This window comes from Staurois parvus, unplaced genomic scaffold (assembly GCF_062004578.1).
Source record: "Staurois parvus isolate SC_StPar_1 unplaced genomic scaffold, SC_StPar_1.0 ptg000597l, whole genome shotgun sequence".
Taxonomy (NCBI): domain Eukaryota; kingdom Metazoa; phylum Chordata; class Amphibia; order Anura; family Ranidae; genus Staurois; species Staurois parvus.
Genome location: NW_028318393.1, coordinates 322,831 through 345,135, shown reverse-complemented (window position 1 = coordinate 345,135; position 22,305 = coordinate 322,831). Strand labels below are relative to the sequence as shown.

At 42.3% G+C, this 22,305-nt stretch overlaps 1 protein-coding gene across 1 annotated transcript; it reads right to left on the bottom strand.

Moving 5' to 3' along the window:
* Positions 1–53: 53 nt before the first annotated feature.
* On the bottom strand, positions 54–22,305 carry FMC1 (formation of mitochondrial complex V assembly factor 1). The gene is made up of 2 exons (XM_089692611.1): positions 22,130–22,305; positions 54–351 (listed from the first exon to the last, which is right to left on the bottom strand). The coding sequence occupies exons 1-2, from the start codon at positions 22,259–22,261 to the stop codon at positions 148–150; spliced, it is 336 nt and encodes a 111-aa protein (XP_089548737.1). The 5' UTR covers positions 22,262–22,305; the 3' UTR covers positions 54–147.

Sequence of the window (22,305 nt, the reverse complement as noted above, 5' to 3'; positions counted from 1 at the left end):
GCAATTTAGGAAGTATTTCCACCGCAGCAATTTAGGAAGTATGGCAAACGGTCTTTAAATAAGTGCATACATTTTTAATTTAACTAGTAACAAAGAAAAAGGTTTACATTTCTTTGTTTCTATTTAACGTGACATTGATTCTAAGCATTAGGTTTCCCAGCCCTTTCCACCAGGTTGCTGTGGCAACTTGAGACCGACAAGTCCAGCAACTTCCTCAGGGGAACGCTCTCCTTTAGCATGAAATTCCTCATGGAAGATAAGTTGATTCCTGACACTTTGGAGAAGGCAAAAATAGGTGGAAGCTTGAAACTGAAGTTCTTGCTGAGCCAGGCAGAGCTTCTCACTAGTTACCTGTGAAAATAAAATAAATATTTAAGCATAGCCTATCTTGATTTTACAGCACGGAAATTAAGGTCTAATTCTGGCCACACACTTGGATAATTTTCAAGCAACTAGCTTTTAATAAAAAAAATACAAAATGGATCAAGACAACTAAACTATCAAAATATATTCTAGAAACCAGCAGGGAGTTTATAGCTGGACCTTAGGAAGTCAAGTGCATACACCCCTATGTTTCATTACCACATCTGCAGTCATGACTTCAACACGTGTACTACAATTTCATTTTTAAGCAGTTCTTTCTAGCAAAAAGGCTAAAATTGGTGAACAAGGCTCTGGATAGCAGTAATGTGGAACTATCCTAGGAGTGGGGCAAGTGAATACGTAAACACATTTTAACCAACCCAATTCAATCGCATGCTGTGACATTTCTGTCATTAAAACCACCAAGGCCTTGTTCACATGCGCATACTTAAAGAGTACACCTGTGTGAGGACCATGTTTTACCTGCAAGGGATGCACAGTTGTTCCATGCATCCACATGCAGGCAGTCTGATTCAAGTCAACTGGGATGCAGAGGCTGCACTGACAAAGCCGCTGCCTCCAATTTGACATTTATGTGGATGCAGGTCCACGAACACAGACACTCATGCAGAATTCAGGTCTGTTAGACATTTATGAGGGTCACAACTGGGTGTGTGTGTGTTGTATATTAGCCATACTTTGAGTAAAGGCCTTGTTTGGACATCTGCTCTTTATCCTCATCCTTTCTGCTTTGTGATGTTATTTCACAATGTACTGTGTAAATTCTAAGCAGTCATATTTTATGCTTCCTAGTCCTTTCCCCCAGGCAGCTGTGGTAACATAAGGTTTTTTGTGCTTTTTTTAATTTTGCAAAAGAGTTACTTTATCAAATATGGACTGAGCTGTACACAACTCACTGATGCAAAATCAATGAACTAAAGCTCTGTTCCAGCCTGTTCCCGGAGACCCATTAATTCCTCATTTGGGTGCCTCCATCCAACATAGCACAGGCAGTCACAGCCAACACATCAAAGACACCTCAGCCCCTCATGTGACAGTTGTTTATCTATTTTGTGCAGCAAAGGGAAGTGGATGGAGATAACAGTTTAGCTGTTGACTTCTGAAAAAAATGTAAAAACTTGAATATCAGTTACAGCATTGTCTAGGACATTTTTGGGGAAAGGAGCATGTTAACCGCTTCCTGACCGCAATGTACTGTGGCCAGGCAGCAGCTACAGGCAAAGTGACATACCCGTATATTGCTCTGGCTGTACTAACACAGGGGGGCACGCAGCGCTCTCCTCCCCCACGACTGCCCTTGAACGGGACCCAGTGATCATGTGATCGCTATGTGAAGAATACCTGTCAATGCCTATTGCAGTCACAGGGGATATTTACCCCGTGCCAGTATGTAAACAGCGGCTGCACCATGCATGTGAGCTATCGCCGCGAATGTCAGATCGAGGACAGTAATTCTAGCACTAGACCTGTGTAAATTTAAATTGGTAACCTGTAAAGGCTTTTAAAGCATCGCCTATTGATATTAAAAATGTATGTACTTTGTCGCCATTGCACGGGCATGCACAATTTTAAAGCATCTCATGTGTGGTATCTATTTACTCGGTGTAACATCATCTTTTATACCTTCTACACAATTGGGCAATATATTTTGTTTTTGTGCATTAAAATTCTAAAAAGTGTATTTTTTTCAAAAGCTTTTTGTTTCAAAAATCGCTGCGCAAATACTGCGTGATGTAAAAAATTTTAACACTCGCCATTTTATTCTCTAGGGCCTCCGCTTTAAAATATTAATGTTTGAGAGATCAAAGTAATTTTCTAGCAAAAATACCATTTTTTTCATGTGAACAAAAAGTGTCAGAAAAGGCTTGGTCTTCAAGAGTGGATGATGTGGGCATAAGCTTTTAATGATGGCCCTGAAATGCCAGGATAGAAGTAACCCCTCCAAATGACCCCTTTTTGGAAAGTAGGACACTCCAAGGTATTTGCTTATAGGCATGGCAAGTATTTTGCAGATCTAATGAAGAAAGAAAACAAAATTTATTTTTTCTTTTCTTTTTCAAAACCCTGTGACAAAAAAGATATCTGAAAAACACTCACCATGCCTCTAATCAAATTCCTTGGGGTGTCTACTTTCCAAAAAGGGGTCATTTGGGGGGGTTTCTACTATCCTGGCATTTTAGGGCCTCCGAAACTGTGATAGGTAGTGGGGAAGTGATATGAGGAAATATGCCCTTTGAAAGCCTGGAGGTGGTCATTGGATTTTGGGGGCCTGTATGTAGCTAGGCTGTCAAAAAGCCTCTCACATGTGGTATCCCCAAGAAGTAGAATGTGTTTTGGGGTGTTATTCCACATATACCCATGGCATACATGTGCAATATATAATTTAAGTAACAACTTTTTGTAAGGAAAAAATAAATTTGTCATTTTTGACAAATTGGTGGCAAACAATAACATGTTCCATGGACTCAACATGCAAAATTCTTGGGGTGTCTACTTTCCAAAAAAGGGGTCATTTGGGGGGGGGTTATACTGTCCTGGTATTTTAGCACCTCAAGAAATGTGATAGGCAGTCAAAAAGTAAAGCTATGGAAATTCTAATATATATACACCATAGTTTGTAGACGCTATAACTGTCACACAAACCAATTGATATACATGTATTGGGATTTTTTTTCTATCAAAAGACATGTAGCAGAATACATTTTGGCCTAAATTTATGACTGACTTTGAGTTTATTGGATACTTTGGATAACCAAAAGTGAAAAATATCTTTTTTTTCTCAAAAATGTCAGTCTTTTGTTGTTTATAGCGCAAAAATTAAAAACCGCAGAGGTGATCAAATATCACCAAAAGACACACATAAATACAAAAACATAATACGTGTAAAAATAAAAACATATTACATTTAAATATAAAAACAACTCAATAAACAACATTAAATATATCCCATAGTGTTATTTATGCCCCTAAAATGATAATGGACCCATCCATCCATATAAAGGGGGGACAATAAAAAACTACCAATCAGATAAAAAAACTATTTAAATCAATTTCAACATTGAGCCCTTTAGGGGTCAACGGTTTTAATGACAGAATCCATTTCGTTTCATTTTTTGAGATTGATCTGGTCAAATTACCCCCACGCCACTGGGGTTCCACCCTATCAATCAATATTTAATTTTGTTTATTGAGTTGTTTTTATATTTAAATGTAATACGTTTTTATTTTTATATTTACACTTATTATGTTTTTGTATTTATATTGATATATATTATTGAATTTTTATTATTATTAAGGATACATTCATTATCTCTGGTGACACTTGTGGTATGTGAACAATATGTTTGCATAGGTTCTATGTCAGAGATTTGTGTTGGTTTTATTTTGTTTATTACACATTGTTGATTTTAATTTAATTTAATTTTATTGTTTATTATGAAAGGGAACCCAATACTGGCAGCTTATTAATGACTATTTGGCATTGTGGGAAGGTTGGATATTTCCCTATTTATCCCCGATTTACCTTAAGTAATCCAGATTGGTTAATTCTTAGGTGGGAGGCACGCCAGTGTAGTATATACCGTATTTTTCGCTCCATAAGACGCACCTGACCAGAAGACGTACCTAGGTTTTAGAGGCAGAAAACAGGAAAAAAAATATTCTAAACCAATGGACTGCAGACATAGTACAGGAGATGACCAGAGGCTGCGGACACAGTGCAGGAGATGACCAGAGACTGCGGACACAGTACAGGAGATGACCAGAGACTGCGGACACAGTACAGGAGATGACCAGAGACTGCGGACACAGTACAGGAGATGACCAGAGACTGCGGACACAGTACAGGAGATGACCAGAGACTGCGGACACAGTACAGGAAATGGTCAGAGACTGAGGACACAGTACAGGAGATGGTCAGAGACTGCGGACACAGTACAGGAGATGACCAGAGACTGCGGACACAGTACAGGAGATGGTCAGAGACTGCGGACACAGTACAGGAGATGGTCAGAGACTGCGGACACAGTACAGGAGATGGTCAGAGACTGCGGACACAGTACAGGAGATGGTCAGAGACTGCGGACACAGTACAGGAGATGATCAGAGACTGCGGACACAGTACAGGAGATGACCAGAGACTGCGGACACAGTACAGGAGATGGTCAGAGACTGCGGACACAGTACAGGAGATGGTCAGAGACTGCGGACACAGTACAGGAGATGGTCAGAGACTGCGGACACAGTACAGGAGATGGTCAGAGACTGCGGACACAGTACAGGAGATGGTCAGAGACTGCGGACACAGTACAGGAGATGGTCAGAGACTGCGGACACAGTACAGGAGATGGTCAAAGACTGCGGACACAGTACAGGAGATGGTCAGAGACTGCGGACACAGTACAGGAGATCACCAGAGACTGCAGACATAGTACAAGAGATGACCAGAGACTGCGGACAGCACAGATGACCAGAGACTGCGGACAGTACAGGAGATGACTGCTGACCTTTGGGGAGGGGGGGAGCAGGTACCTGAATTTGACAGGTACCCGCTCTTACTTCCGCTGATTTGTTCTTTGGTTAGTGTCCGCTCTGCAGCACCACGCTGTCTTCCCGGCTTCTGTAGTGTGGGCGCAGTGTGCATGAGCGAGAAGCGCTGCGCTTTGTGATTGGTCTGGAGGCTTCTGGGACCTGTCATCTGTCCCAGGTGCTGCCTTACCATTCACAAAATGCACCGCATCTCGGTGCGTTCCAGGGTCATCTTGTACATGCGTAGAGCTGATCTCTTACTCAGTGCTGCCAGTTTGACTTACTTTCTGGAATCCGTTTTACACTAGGAAGTCTGTTTTGGAGGATTTTGTTAATTGGCTACTTATTTTAAGTTATGTGAGTAGATTGAGCACTATTTTATTCAATTAAAAGTCTTTGCAATATTGCACTATTGGTTCTACTTTGTCTTCCTATATAACACACCGTTATGAGGAGAAATCCCTTTTGAAGTTAGATGTAAGGAAGCTCTTCTATCTGGAGGAGGCTATGGAGAGGAAATTTTCCCTGGGAATTGGAGGATAATATTGTATCCATAAAGTGCAATTTATTCTTTTCTCTGGTGAGTGCGGAATACATCAGTTTTCACAGGAAGGTGTGGATCCGTGGAGTCTTTTCTCTGTATTACAATTATCCTAATTTTTTTGGAGCACTATTTGCATGTTTCAAGGGGACTTTCTTTGTTTTTGGTTTCATCACTTTTTGTATTTGGACACAAATGTTATAATTTTTTTTTCATTTTGGTGGTTTTGGATATTTATTTTATAACCACAGAATTTATTATGATTTGTGTATAATTATTTTTGATTCATTTCATGTTTTGCGCTGTTTTGTTTCACTGATTTTTTTATTTTTTCAATCTTTTTTCTTATCAAGGAACAGCATCATTCAATTTCAAATTTTTCACATAGTTCTTGTAGTGCAGGTTGTTTTTTTTTTTGTTTAATTTAAGAGGAAGGGTTGAGTGACACCAAAGGTAGTAGCTGTGAGGGATGAGCTGATGGAGGAAATAAAAGGCAGTTTACTAGTTAGAAGCAGGATAGGCTTCTTTTAAAGAAAAGGTTTTCAGGGATCGTCTAAAGGTAAGAGAGAGCTGGACAGATTGGGGTAGGGAGTTCCATAGTATGGGAGAAGCTCGGCAGAAGTCCTGGAGGCAAGCATGGGAGGAGGTGACACAAGAACTAGAGAGCAGAAGGTCTTGGGAGGATCGAAGAGAGTGGTTTAATATTTTGAGACCAAGTTGGTGATATAGCTGGGGACAGAGTTGTGCATGGCTTTGTAAGTTGCTGTTAGTAATCTGAATTTTATTTGTTGGGCGAGTGGAAGCCAGTGGAGGAATTGGCAGAGAGGGGTAGCAGACACTGAACAGTTAGTTACATAGGTAGTCTGGCTGAAAAAAGACAAAAATCCATCCAGTTCAACCGTTAAAAAAAAAAAAAAAGTTATAATCCTATACCTACAGTTGATCCAGAGGAAGGCAAAAAAACCCCAGCAAAGCACAATCCAATTTGCTCCTGCTAGGAAAAAAATTCCTTTCCGTGTTTGGAGATTAAAGTTCATTTCTTCCAGACGTAAAGAGTGCCCCCTTGTCCTCTGTGATGACCTCAGGGTGAACAGCTCTACACCGAGTTCACTATATGAACCACTGATGTATTTATACATGTTGATCATATCCCCCCTTAATCTCCTCTTTTCAAGAGAGGATACATTCAGTTCCTCCAATCTTTCCTCATAGCTGAGCTCCTCCATGCCTCCTATCAGTTTAGTTGCCCTTCTCTGTACTTTCTAAAGTTCCCCAATGTTCGTTTTGTGAATTGGTGCCCAAAACTGAACTGCATATTCCAGATGAGGTCTTACTAATGATTTGTACAGGGGTAATATGATATCTCTCTCTCTGGAGTCTATACCTCTTTTAATACAAGAGGGGATTTTGATCGCTTTAGAAACCACAGCTTGGCATTGCATGCCATTATTAAGCTTGTGATCTACCAGAACTCCCAGATCCTTCTCCACCATTGATTCCCCCAGTTATACTCCCATAGTATGTATGATGCATGCATATTCTTAGTCCCCAAGTGCATAACCTTACATTTATCAACATTAAACCTCATTTCCCACATAGTTGCCTAATTAAACAGTGCATTGAGGTCAGCTTGTAAGTTGAAGACATCCTGTAAGGACGTTATTCCACTGCACAGCTTGGTGTCATCTGCAAAGACTGAAATGTGATTTCTAATCTCAGACCCTATATCGTTTATAAATATATTAAAAAGTAAGGGTCCCAACACTGAACCTTGGGGTACACCACTGACAACCCTAGACCATTCAGAGTATGAATCATTAACCACTACTCTCTGAATATGATCTTTTAGCCAGTTTTCTACCCATTTACATACAGATTTTTCCAAGCCTGTAGACTTTACCTTACACATTAGCCGTGTGTGGGGAACTGTGTCAAACGCTTTTGCAAAATCCAAGTATACCACGTCCACCGCCACCCCTCTGTCCAAGGTTTTGCTCACCTCCTCATAAAAAGAAATCAGATTTGTTTGTCAACTTCTGTCTTTCATGAATCCATGCTGTCTGTTGCTTAAAATATTTTTTTCCAGCAAGAACTCATCTATGTGGTCTTTTATTAAACTATCCAGTATTTTCCCAACTATAGAAGTTAATTTTGACCCCTTTTTAAATATTGGCACCACATTGGCCTTACGCCAATCCAGTGGTACTATGCCAGTCATTAAAGAGTCACTAAAAATAGGAAACAATGGCTTTGAAATGACAGAGCTCAATTCTTTAAGGACCCGTGGGTATATGCCATCCGGTCCAGGTGCTTTATTCACCTTTATACTGTCTAAATATTTTTGGATCATATCAATTGTGAGCCAATGTGGATCATCTGGAGCTGTGTCCATGCCATACCCATTATAAACAAGAGCTCCCCCATGCTCCTTTGTATACACAGCGTTGAATAATGTATTAAATACATTTGCCTTCTCTTTGCCCCCAGTCACCCACTCTAGATTATTTTGTAAAGGGCCTACATGCGCGGACCGACCCTTTTTACTATTAATATATTTGAAGAATTTTTTGGGGTTGGTCCTGCTATCCTTTGCAATCTGTCGTTCGTTTTCAATTCTTGCGGCCTTTATTTCCTTTTTGCATATTCTGTTATATTCTTTGTAATGTTTAAACGATGATAGTGTTCCTTCATTTTTATATTGAATAAAAGCTCTTTTCTTATTATCTATAGCCTTTTTAACTTTGGCCGTAAGCCACATAGGTTTGATTTTTAGACTTTTAAACTTGTTGTCCATGGGAATATATTTTGCAGTGTGTTCACATACAGACTTTTTGAAGAACTCCCATTTCTGTGTTGTGTTCATCAATGCTAATATTCCCTCCCAGTATAAGTCTTGGAGAGCAGCTCTCAGCCTTGGAAAATTAGCTCTCTATAAATTGAGTGTTTTTATTTTTCCCATATGTACTTGCTGTTTACAGCTAATAAATGAAATCGTTATGGTCACTGCTACCCAGATGTTCTTTTATATGGACATTTGTAATAAGCTCTGCATGGTATCAGATTACCAGGTCCAGCAGAACATCATTCCCAGTAGGGGCCTCTATGAACTGTACCATAAAATTGTCCTGTAGTAGGTTTAAACATTTATGCCCTTTAAATGTAATGATGGATGAGCCTGCCAGCAGTATTCATGATGGACTGGAGGGGGGATAGCCTATGTAAAGGTAAGCCAATGAGGAGGGAGTTGCAGTAGTCAAGGCGAGAGATAACCAAGGAGTGAATTGGGAGCTGTGTGGTATCACTGGTTAAAAAGGGGCGTATTCTGGAGATGTTGCGGTGGTTGAGGTGGCATGATTTGGACAGGAATTGGATGTGGGCCTGAAAGGATAGTTCAGAATCCAGGGTTACCCCTAGCACCCTGGCATGCAGGAATGGGTTGATAGTGGTGCTATTGATCCTGAAAATTCAGAGGAAGAGACACACGGAGGAGGAAATATTATGAGCTCAATTCTGGATAGATTGAGTTTTAGGAAGTGGTGTGACATCCAGTTTGATATTAATAGAGAAAAACAAAACAGAGGGCGCACCGTCATTGTGCATTACCTTTAAAAATATGTTTATTAAATTTAAAAGGTATTCTACTCACAAAAGAACATGAATATAAGCACATCATGTGAGACCGCTCTGTCCAGTTTACACTGCGTTTCTGAATAGTGATGAGAATGATGGACATCCAAAATGGCTCTCACATGATGTGCTTATATTCATGTACTTTTGTGAGTAGAATACCTTCTTTTAAATTTAACCACTAGCCTACAGGGTACTTATACCCCCTTCCTGCCAATTTCCAGCTTCCAGCGCTGTTGCACTTTGAATGACAATTGCGCGGTCAAACACTGTACCCATATGAAATTTTTATCATTTTTTTGTGACAGATAGAGCTTTATTTTGGTGGTATTTAATCACCTCTGCTTTTTTTATTTTTTCTTAAACCAAAAACCACTGAAAATTTTGAAAAAAAAATTTTTTCTTAGTTTTTGTTATAAAATTTTGTAAATAATTGATTTTTCTCCTTCACTGATGTGCGCTAATGAGGCTGCACTGATTGACACTGATAGGTGGCACTGATGAGAAGGCACTGTTAGGTGGCACTGATGGGCATTGATAGGCAGCACTGATGGGCGGCACTGACTGGCACTGTTAGGTGGCACTGATAGGTGGCACTGACCGGCACTAATGGGTGACACTGAAATGCAGCTCAGATGGGCACGGATATGTGGCACTGATAGGCAGTGATGTGGCACTGGCACGAGGCACTGATGAGCACTGACGTAAGGCACTGATGGACACTGACAGGTGGCACTGCTGGGGCTACACTGATCATCAGGGCACACTGATCATCAGGGCACACTGATCATCAGTGTACATGTCCCCTCCGCGGAAAGCCGATTACCAGCTCTCCTCTCCTCTCGAGCTGTCATATGACGTCCTCTCAGAACGACCTTGCGCCCATCATATTACTATATGGCGAGCGGGAGGTGGTTAATAAACATGCTTTTAAAGGTAATGCACAAGGCCGGTGCGTCCTGTTTTGTTTTTCTCTATTAGTACTTTTGGACTCCCTGATTCTTTGAGGGCAGCAAGCTGAACCAAGGAAGTGTAGATCAAGAATAGGAGAGGTCCAAGGACAGAACCTTGGGGGACCCTCACGGTAAGAGGAGTAGGAGAGGAGGAAGTAGAGCTGTAAGTGACACTGAAGGTGCAGTGAGAAAGGTTAGATTCAAACCAATGGAGAGTACAGTCATGGAGGCCAAGTAAATAGAGTTGTTTGAGGAGGAGGGGGTGGTCAACTGTGTCAAAGGAAGCGGAGATGTCCAAGAGTAAGAGCATGTGGCATAGCGACCATTGGTTTTAGTGTAAGTCGTTTGTGAGTTTTAGGAGAGCAGTTTCTGTGGAGTGTTGTGGGCGAAATCCAGACTGAAGGGGATCGAGAAGGTTATTCTCAATAAGGTGGCAGCTAAACCGGTTGTAGACTAGACGGTCAAAGAGTTTGGAGGCAAAAAGGAGTAAGGAGATGGGTCTTAGGCTGCTAAGATTGGTGGGGTCCAGTGAGGCCTTTTTAAGTATTGAGGTGACTAGCGTATGCTTTAGAGGGTTGGGGAAAATGCCAGTAGAAAGGGAGAGATTGAAGATATGAGTTAAAGAATGAAGGATAGAGCCAGAGGGTGACCGTAGTATTTGCGAGGAAATAGGGTCCAGAAAACAGGTGGTTAGGTGGGCTTTAAAAAAAAACTTTACCAACCTCCTCTATAGTAATTGGGTTAAACAGGGGAAGTATAGATTGTGCAGGTGGACAAGGAATGTGGGGTGAGGGAGATATCTGTACAGTGGAGATATCTGTACAGTAGAGATCTAGTCACGAATTGTATCAATCTTATTTTTTTAAGTGATTAGCGATCTCCTGGGCATTGAGTTAGTGGGTGGAGGTAATGAAGGACAAAGTAGAGAGTAAAAAGGTAGAAAAGAGTTGACGAGGATTGCGTGAGAGGGTGTTAATGAGAGTGATAAAATAGGCCTGTTTGGCAGTGTAAAGACAGGAATTTTATTTTTGAAGGGCAGATTTATATTGGTCAAAGTCTTGCTGGGTCTTAGTCTTAATGCCATGGCTCAAGAGCATGGCTACGTTTTTTGGAAGCATCTGGTATTGTCTGTTTGCCAGGGCTGTAGCGGTCAGGGCCTAATTCTGTGTGTAATGAGGGGGGCCAATGTGTCCACGGTGCATGACAGTGAACTGTTGTATACAGAAGTGGCCAGGTTGGAGCAGGACAGGGCTGAGATTTTGTCAGAGAGACAATCCGTTGCTAAAAAAAGAAGAGAAGGGTTAAGATAGCAAAGGTTTCTACGGGTAACTGTTCGGTAGTTGGAAGACAAGGAGGAGGAAGCCAAGGAGAGGGGGAAGCTAATAAATGGAGTGATTAGACAGAGGAAAAGGAAAGTTGGTGAGGTTGCAAGGAGTGCATAGGTAGGAGAATACAAGGTTGAGGCAGTTCCCATTAGAGTGAGTAGAAGCACGTGTCCATTGTTTTAGGTCAAAAGAAGTGGTTAAGCTTAGAAGTTAAGAAGTAGCAGGAGTGTTAAGATTAACAGAGATGTTGAAGTCACCGAGAATGATTGTGAGAATTTCAGACGAGAGAAAGTACGATAGCCAGGCAGAGAAGTTATCAAGCAAGCCTGATACTGGTCCAGGAGGCCGGTAGATCACAGCAATTTATTAAGAAACTGGAGAGAATAGACAAACACAATGAACTTCAAATGAGGAGAGGCACAGAGAGGGAGGTGAATGAAGGACCTGAAAAGTGCTTTGAGAGGATAGGAGAATTGCTACTCCACCTCTTTTCTGTCCACTAGGCCTGGGAGAGTGAGTCCAGAGGAGACCACCATGGGAGAGGGCAGCAGCAGAGGGAAAGTCAGATTCATGGAGCCAGGTTTCCGTAATTGCAAGTAGGTTAAAGGTGTTTGTGACAAAAAAGGTCATGGACAGAGGTGAGTTTGTTAGAGCAGGCATTCCAAAGAGCACAGGAAAAGGAGAGGCTGGTTCTAGGAAGAAGAGGAATAGTAACCAGATTGTGTAGATTGCGGCCGCTGATAAAGGGTAGGGGGTGCCATGTGTGTTGTTCAAAGGAAAAAGATGGTGGCCCAGAATTTGGGGAAATGTCTCCAGATGTTAGAAGCAGAAAGGTGAGAGAGGTAATATGGGAGTATGACTTATATGGTGGGACAGGTCCCACTGTCCTGGAGGTTTTATTAGTATGCGGGTTCAGAATTAGCAGGAGTTGGTGAGTGCAGTAATAAGGTGGAGACAGGAGTGAGGGTGATTATATAAGCTGTGGGGTGGAGTAGAGGGGAGAAGGAGAGAGAGTTTGAAGACAGAGGATACAACTGTGAGAAGGAGGTGCAGGGAGTGCATGTTACAGAGTGGTGAGATGAAGAAGCAGATCAGGTAAGAGATAACAGAGCTGGATGGGGAACAGGTCACCTGTAGTCTGTTTAGTATTTGAAATTGTCTGCTGTGGTTTCTCGCTTTGTGCATTCGCTGAAGTGCAGAACGGAAGTGCAATGCTCAATACTTAATCTAAGATCAATACTTAATCCAAGATAACAGTTGCCAATGCTACCCCTGGAACATGTTCCTGATCCTGCAGCCACCGCCCGATTTCCCCTCCCCCTTTGTAACAGAAGTATGGGGAGAAGTTCCCTGTACTAGCTGTCACTTTTTAAAAACCACGTAGCTGTGCGGGGCTCCACCCATGCGGTGCGTCATTCTTTCACAGTGTTAGCGGCTGTCGGCTTGTAGTTCTCAATATACTACCACAGCACTGTGGTAGTTCATTGAGTCTTCCTGTCAGAAATATCAGCATGCCCGTAAGGGATGGTACGAGCAAGCTGTTACACTGACAGGTCTGCAGGAGACCTGCATGGCAACAGCGATCTACTGATCACTGGTGCAATACTTTACAGGCTCCTACTACAAAAAATAATAAATGCACATTTTTTTATCTGCAAAAAAATGTGCATTTATTATTTTTTTGTAGAAAGGTGAATTTTATCCTTTAACATAATGTAAGTGTTGATGCTGAGCACTTTAGAAACCGCGCTTCAGATCGTTCAGGTATGAATCGAGTTAAACTGACTGAAACCAGCTTTAGCCTTTGTTGTTAGCTTCATTTCTTCCATCAAATGCTTGAGTCGACTCTAGCCGTATTAATGCACTTGTAACAAAAACAAATGAGTACTGTCCGTGATATTTGGTTTTTATTTGCACTAACATCCAAAGTCTCAGGACAAGCTTTCAGGGTGTACTCCCTTTTTCAAGGTCCAAGCAGTACTAACTGGTTTAGCATTGCTTGGACCTAGAAGAAGTGAATCTGGAACAATTGTCCTAAGACTTGAATGTTAGTGCAAAAAAAAAAAAGATCACAGACAGTACTGTACTATTGTTTTGGTCTCTTCAAACAAATGTCTAAATAGTTTAACCAGCTCTAAAGCAAACCTTTTCATTTTTTTGCACACATGTAAAATTTATTTTTGACAATAAAATTACTTAAACCCTAAGAACATTATATAGTTTCCGAAGTAGAGGCCCTGTAGAATAAAAAGATAATAGTTGCTAATTTTTATGTCACATAGTTGAACAACTGTTTTCTAAATGCAAATTTTCAGGAAAAGATAATAAATGAATTTTAGTGCAAACACGCATATAATATTAATTTTTTAGTAAAATATAAAAGATGAGGTTGCATTGAGTAAATAGATACCACGTCATAAAACTGCATGCACCTGTGATATCGCAAAAAATTACAGTGCTCAAAAAGCTCCACAGGAGACACTTTAAAAGCTTTTACAGCTCATCAGTTTAGTGTTAAACAGGAGCTCTTGTGTTGAAATAATTTCTCTCATTCGCTGACATATGTCACACGTGTGGTGTGAATGTGGTTTACATACATGTGTGCACCTTGGGCGTGCATTTGTGCACATGTGTGGGGCAACGGGGGTTATTTGTTTTTCACTGCATGAGTGATTGGCAGCTAAGGAGCTGCAGCATCACTTGCTAGCTGGGAGCTGGCTAAAAACCCAAACCTGCATCAGCTTACCATTAAAAGGTTCACTTTTTGGACGTACCTAGTAAAAATATGTAAACCCAACATTCCATATTCTGATATGTACCTGCTGTACCATGCACTTTTATGAAAAAGTATTAAGTTCTCTTTTGTATTGTTTCCTTTGTGTGAAATCCCTAGTGTTCCTGCCAGGCCCTCTGCTTTCCTAATAAAAACTGACCACACTAGGCATTAGAGTACAACATGGTCAGTTTTCTAGCTGTGCTGAGAACTCAGTCTGCCCTCCTTCAATGATCAGGCTTGTGCTCACAGGCCCCCTCTGCATAGCCATTCACTGGGAAGACCAGTGTGTTGCTGTTTCTCCTCTCTGAGCTCTTTATGCAGCTGAGAGCAGAGGGTATGTAATCACTTATAAAAAAAAAGGGGGAAAAATGTTAATATCTGTAATGTTTTTTATATGTATACACAAATGTTTTGCCTTTTCTATTTTAACCGCTTCCCATCTCAGTAAAGATGCGACTGGCGGTATCCTGTTCCTGACACACAGTGGGAGTAACAGATATCGTTCCTCTGACTGTGTGACAACAAAAAACGGTAGTTACAAGAATTCTGTCACTTCTGCTTCGGGTTGCAGGCATTGCTGGCTTGAACAAGCATCAGATCACACTGATCTTGGTATGATCTGATGCTTTGGAGGCCAGAGGAGACATCTGGGACCTTATAGACCCCAGATGTCTCAGGACCTGTCACTGCTTATTATCACAAGGAATATTCACATTTCTTGTTTTAGCAATAAAAGTGACAAGAAAAAGACAGGGACAGTGTAACAAAAAGCAAATCCAATGAATAAAGTAAAAAAAATGGTAACGTGCCCCCCCCCCCGTGCTTGCATGCAAAGCTACCCAACCCCCCCACGAGGATTGGCAAACAGCATTCTTGTACATGAATAAATCTTCTGTTTCCGGTTACGCTCAAGAAAAAAAACAAATACATATTTAGATGGTATAGAGACCTGTACTCACTCCTCCGGCTCTTTAACACTACCTCTGATACCTGCTGGAGATGCAACAGTGCTAAGGGAATGTATATGCACATATGGTGGGAATGTGAAAGGATGTCTATTTTTCTGGTGAAAGTTTCAAGCTTCATGATCCCACAGCCGACTGTTACCCAACTCCCTTTATTATTATTTTTCTTTTCTCTTGGTTTTGCAGGTTTATAACTGATTTTATGCTCAATACTCATCTCTCTGCATTACCAGTGTTGCTGTGGAATATTACCTCCCAATGTCATCTGGTCATTTTCCTTATTCCTATTTTGATGGAAATTGTTATTCTTCTTGTTATTCTTTGTTAAGAACAGATATTTTTTTAAACTGAAATGGACACATATTCAAGCATAACAAATATATATTGCTAGAGTCTTCCAAGAGAAAGCAGAAGTTTTTTTAATCACAAAACAGATACATTAGTTTACAGCTTTTCACCGACAACTTGACACTCTTCTTTAAGGATCTAGGATAAATGAATGTTCTATCTAAAACTTCCTTCTCAGATTAAACAAGGTCATTCAGGGTAGAACAGATAGAAAATATACAATGAAGATCTTTAATGGGAGAATGTACAGTACAACGCTACAACAGGGTCTTCTTTTTTAGTTTCAATTTTTTGAGGCATTCGTAACAAGAGAACAGAATTACGTAGTCTACACTATCAATTAGGTTTGTAGCGTAACAAAGGCAACAGTTCGTTAAATAGGCCTCTGAATGAAGTTCAGGTAAACAAAGCAAACATAACAAGTAATGGCTGAAAAATTAGCTGGCTTGTTTACATGAGACTGAAATGGTCGTAATGAAATTTTTGTGTCCTCTTTCTGATGTCACACATTGGGAGGAACATCAGTTCCTCTCACTGTGTCCAGGGAAGCCGATGCCACTGAGCACATCCTTGCGATCCATCCATCTGACCAGATGGGAGACCCTGGTAAATGTCACAGTGAGGGGTGGGGCCTCTTCTGCCACCTGTAAAAGTGATCCAGTGGCTGTATATTCACTTGGATCATTTTTACCTGATAATCGCCTGCTGTTAAAAACAATACTGGGATCATAGTTGTAGCCTGAACCATGTAGGTACAACCACTTAAACCTTAGACTGTTTATAAATGGCCTATGGACAGGAAGATGTTCAAGAAAGTTGAAAAATAACAGATGTACTGGCCAAATCACCTGGTAAAAATAAAGGAAAAGGCCTATTAAAAGAAAACGAATGCAATTAAGCTGTAATATAATACATTTTCGATGAGGAAAAACCCAACAGGCTGGTTGTACAGAAGTCATTTGGTAGATCAACTTCTGTACAACCAGGGTGCTCATACATGGATCGAAATTTGTCTGGTCTCTGCTGAACAGGCCAAATTTTGATCCATGTATGGCCAGCTTAAAGGGTTATCTGTAATGAAGTGACTGCTCTTGGCTTTAACAAAATAGAGGCTTCTGGCAAAAAGAAACAGGAGCAATGTTGGAGAAAATTTACAGCAAAAACTAATTTTGGTAGCATAATCATTAATGTGGAATGTACTGTATGTTCTTTTATTAAAGAACATTAATTGTTATCAAACTGTTAGGAGTAAAGTTCCGCTAGCCAGAATTCTCAAAAAATTAGGAATAACATGGAATGCACGACAAGCATTAGGCTCTGTTTACACCATTTCACATGTGACTTGAGTCACAGATAAATCGCGTACAATGTAAATCACATTGTTTTCAATGGTGTCTGTTCACATCAATGCAGCTTTGCAAGGCAAAATTCTGGAAAAGGCTCCTATACTACTTTGGTGCGATTTCAGCGCGATTTTGGCCTAGTATTATATGCAAACCACATTCAAGTTGCACGCCATAATCTCTCTGAAAATCAAATTGCAGCAGTGCCTTAGGTTGCTCATCTTGGGTCCAAGTGTCAGTTATGTTCCTATTCATTCAAAGCAACTCCATTTTTTTAAATTTCTCTCAGAGTTTAAAATATCCTTTGTTGTCATCACACAGGAGAGTATGACTGGCTCTCTCACACAAAAGCAGCAGCCTGACTCTCCAGTAGCTTGACATTCCCCCCTAAAAGTATTGGGACACCCCTCCAAATCATTGGATTCAAGTGTTCCAATCACCTCCATGGAAACAGGTGTATAAAATCATCACCTAGGCATGCAAACTGTTTCTACAAACATTTGTGAAAGAATGGGTCACTCTCAGGAGGTCAGTGAATTCAAGCGTGGTACCATGATAGGTTGCCACCTGTGCAATAAGTTCATCCGTGACATTTCCTCGCTACTAAATATTCTACGGTCAACTTTTAGTGGTATTATAACAAAGTGGAAGCAACTGGGAACAAAAGCAACTCAGCCATGAAGTGGTAGGCCATGTAAAATGACAGTGGGGTCAGCACATGCTGAAGCGCACAGTGCGCAGAAGTCACCAACTGTCTGCAGAGTCAATAGCTAAAGACCTCCAAACTTTGTGTGGCCTTCAGATTAACACAACAGTGCATAGAGAGCTTCATGGAATGGGTTTCCATGGCCAATCAGCTGCATCCAAGCCTTACATCACCAAGTGCAATGCAAAGCGTCAGATGCAGTGGTGTAAAGCACACCGCCACTGGACTCTAGAGCAGTGGAGATGTGTTCTCTGGAGTGACAAATCACGCTTCTCTGTCTGGCAATCCAATGGACGTGTCTGGTTTTGGCGATTGCCAGGAGAACGGTACTTTCCTGACTGCACTGTGCCAAGTGTAAAGTTTGGTGGAGGGGGGATTATGGTTTTTCAGGGGTTGGGCTTGGCCCCTTAGTTCCAGTGAAGGGAACTCTTAAGGCATCAGCATTCCAAGACATTTGGGAAAATTCCATGCTCCCAACTTTGTAGGAACAGTTTGGGGATGACCCCTTCCCATTCCAACATGACTGCACACAAATGCATACAGCAAGGTCCATAAAGACATGGATGAGCGAGTTTGGGTGGAGGAACTTGACTGGCCTGCACAGAGTCCTGACCTCAACCCGATAGAACACCTTTGGGATGAATTAGAGCGGAGGCTACGAGCCAGGGCTTCTCGTCCGAGATCAGTGTCTGACCTCACAAATGCGCTTCTGGAAGAATGGTCAAACGTTCCCATAGACATACTCCTAAACCTTGTGGACAGCCTTCCCAGAAGAGTTGAAGCTGTTATAGCTGCAGAGGGTGGGCCAACTCAATATTGAACCCTACAGACTAAGACCGGGATGCCATATATATATATATATATATATATATATATATATATATATATATCAATTCACTCAGCTTTTACTTTCTGACTGCCAATCACATTTCTTGATCCTAAATAAAGTTGTCACTTAAATGATGTATTATTCACATATGCCATGGGTATATCTGCTACTTCTCCCGGTGTATGAGGATACCACATGTGGGAGAGTTTTTGGCAGCCTAGCCACATACAGGCCCCCAAAAATCAATGACCACCTTCAGGCTTTCAAAAGGCGGATTTCCTCATTACCTGTCACAGTTTTGGAGGCCCTGAAATGCCAGGATAGTAAAAACACCCCCCACCCCCCAAAAGACCACTTTTTTTTTCTTTTACACAGTCCCTTTCATATTTTTTTTTTCTTATCACTTTTATTGTTATCACAAGGAATTTAAATATCATATAGTAGGGCAGTGACAGGTACTCTTTTCTGAGAAATCTGGGATCTATTAGACTCTAGATATCTCATCTGCCCTTACATCATCTGATCTCATCGAGATTGGTGTGATCAGATGCTTTCCCAATTTTAAAATGGCGCTGTTTATATCCGGCGAAACCGAAATGAAACGCTCATTGCTTCCGGTTTATTTAGACCATTGAGATGGCTGGAGCCATTCTGGTCCCTGATCAGCTCTACGGTCAGCCGGTGGAACCACCAGCTGCATTCTTCGGTCCACCGATGGGATGGGAGAGCCCAAGAAAGCCGTGGAAGGTGGTGGAGGGGATGTCCCATCCTGCTGCTAGGAAAAGCAATCCAGCAGCTAATTAGCAGCTAGGATTGCTTTTACATGAAAATCTACCAGCTGAAAAAAAACTATACCAGGATGATGCCCATAGCTGCAGGCATCATCCTGGTATAACCACTCAAAGGCCAGCGACTTTACCAGTACATTGCTGTTCCTTGTTGTGCATATATGTAACAGCAGAAAACATGGGCATATAATGAATCGGGTCTGTGGACCAATATGACTGCAATTCATTCTTTTTTGTAATGCTCATGTTGAAGATTAGGCCCAAAAAGTCTTAGATTTGGACAGGATTCCATACGAATTGTCTGGCAAGAGCTGAATTTGGGCAGGCAGTGATGTATTGTTGTGCGTATAAACTGCTTTGGCCACAATTGATACAAATATTCAGTGAAAAAAAGCGGAGGGGCTAAATGCTAGTGCTGGCAGCAAACGGCGCTGAAGGATGAAGAAATTGATACCAATGAATGGCCCCCATGCTTGCCTGACCTAAATCCAACACAATACAACACTTCTGGGATATCATGTTTCGGTCCATCTGTTGCCACCAGGTTGCACCTCAGACTGTCCAGGAGCTCAGTGATGCCCTGGTCCAGATCTGGAAGGAAATACCCCAGGACACCATCCGTTGTCTCATTAGGAGCATGCCCCAACATCAGGCATGCATACAAGCACACGGGGGCCATACAAACTACTGACTACCATTTTGAATTGCTGCAATGAAATTTCAGCAAAATGGGCTAGCCTGCTGCTTAATTTTTTTTTAAATTTGATATTCGGGATGTCTTTGAATTCAGTCCTCTGTAGGTTGATCATGTTTATTTCCATCAAAAAATGGGGCATCCTTACATTCCTAACACATTACCCAGTCCATATCAGTATAGATATCCAGTATGAGATTTTTCCCCATTGAGATCTGATGTGTTTTCAAAGTGTTCCTTTAATTATTTTGAGCAGTGTATATGTAAAGCGAAGCAAAAAAAAAAAGTGCAAGGAGTTCTGTGAATGGGTGCAGTGCTGAGCGAGCAACCCCCTGTGCAGGAAGAAAGCTACTGAGGCACAGGACCTGGAGGATTATGGCTATCACTGTTTCAGCACTGACTACTACAGCTTGGACCAATGGAAGCATGTATAGCTCATACCTGAGGGGCTGCTGGGGTAGCTGACAATAAATGTAACAGTCAGGACATAGATGTTTATAGGGTTCAACACAAGCATTGCCATGGAGACAGGATCTGCAGCATGGGATGTATCCAATACATAAAAGTGGCAAGTATAGGATCTTGGTAGGTTTGTCTCTGCGCAGGTTCTATTAGGTCAGCAGAATAGAGAAATAATATTAGGCATGCTGTGTATAAGACAGCACTGTTTACATAAGAAAGCACTGTTTACATCAGTTATAGTTTACTCCCGTCCCCATACTATATGGAAGGCGTCTCCAAACGATCTAAACAAAGGGCTGGTTTACTGTCCTTAAGACTTTAGGAGGGCCAGAGTGGCCAGTGGGAGAAGAAAATGTCCCAGTGTCAGCAGGAGTAAAAAAAAAAAAAAAATACATAATGCTTGTAGTCAATGTAAGGAGGAATAGTTTCCAGTCATTGGTATTAGTTGGAGGAACAGTTCCCCATCATTGGTGTCAGTGAGAGGAATAGTGTCCCATTTACCATCGTTGGGGTCAATGGGAGCGATAGTGCCCCATCGTTGGGGACAGTGGGAGCGATAGTGCCCCATCGTTGGGGACAGTGGGAGCGATAGTGCCCCATCGTTGGGGACAGTGGGAGCGATAGTGCCCCATCGTTGGGGACAGTGGGAGCGATAGTGCCCCATCGTTGGGGACAGTGGGAGCGATAGTGCCCCATCGTTGGGGACAGCGGGAGCGATAGTGCCCCATCGTTGGGGACAGCGGGAGCGATAGTGCCCCATCGTTGGGGACAGCGGGAGCGATAGTGCCCCATCGTTGGGGACAGCGGGAGCGATAGTGCCCCATCATTGGGGTCAGTGGGCTCAGGGAAGCAATAGTGCCCCATCCTTGGTATTAGTTGGAGGAATAGAGCCCCATCGTTGGTGACAGTGGGATGAAGAGTGCCCTATCCTTGGTATCAGAGGAAGGAATAGTGCCCCATCCTTGGAATTAGTTGGAGGAATAGTATCTAATTGTTTGTATCAGTGGGAGGAATTGTGCCCCACCATTGGTGTCAGTAGAAGGAAAAATGCCCCATAGTTGGTGCCAGTGGAAGAAATGGTTCCTTCTTGTTGGTATCAGTGGAAGGAATAGCTCCCCAAGGACTGCATTCGGCCCACGGGCTGCACTTTGGAGACCACTGCTATATGGGAAAAACTTTCCTTCACCAACTTGTTCTAATTCTGTTCAGTCAGTCTTGTAGTTCACACTGCCCTGACACCAGTACTTCCTACTAATCAATGGCAGCCTCCAAAGGATCCCAATCACACCCTGCTGGGACTTCCTGTGTAGCTCTATGCTTAAGTCTTCCCTCTCTGGCCACACCTTCCCCCTCCAGCTCGTGAAATCACATTGGTCTGATCAATGCCCCAATCAGTGAGTGTGCCCGCTCACAATGCCCCAATCAGTGATCTGTGGCCGCTCACAATGCCCCAATCAGTGAAGTGTGCCCGCTCACAATGCCCCAATCAGTGACGTGTGGCCGCTCACAATGCCCCAATCAGTGACGTGTGCCCGCTCACAATGCCCCAATCAGTGAAGTGTGCCCGCTCACAATGTCCCAATCAGTGACGTGTGCCCGCTCACAATGCCCCAATCAGTGACGTGTGCCCACTCACAATGCCCCAATCAGTGACGTGTGCCCGCTCACAATGCCCCAATCAGTGAAGTGTGCCCGCTCACAATGCCCCAATCAGTGACGTGTGCCCGCTCACAATGCCCCAATCAGTGAAGTGTGCCCGCTCACAATGCCCCAATCAGTGAAGTGTGCCCGCTCACAATGCCCCCTGCCCTATCACCCTCACCACAAGCAGCGCCGTCCATCGCTCAGTAAGGAACATTACCTGGTACTTTCTGAATTGCTCCCGAACATATTTGCATGCAGCAGCGTTTTTGTATCGCTGTGGACCGTGCAGATGGCGCAGTTCTCGCAGAAGACTACGAAATATGTGCACGGGACTCCTGAGAGCAGCCATGTTTGACCTCTGCAGACACACAGCAACAAACACAGCCCAGGCAT

Coding starts and splice junctions, on each gene's coding strand:
- FMC1 (XM_089692611.1), bottom strand. CDS start 22,261: ATGGCTGCTCTCAGGAGTCCCGTGCACATATTTCGTAGTCTTCTGCGA. Junction 352..22,129: donor AGCAATTCAGAAAGTACCAG/GTAATGTTCCTT, acceptor TTATTTTCACAG/GTAACTAGTGAGAAGCTCTG.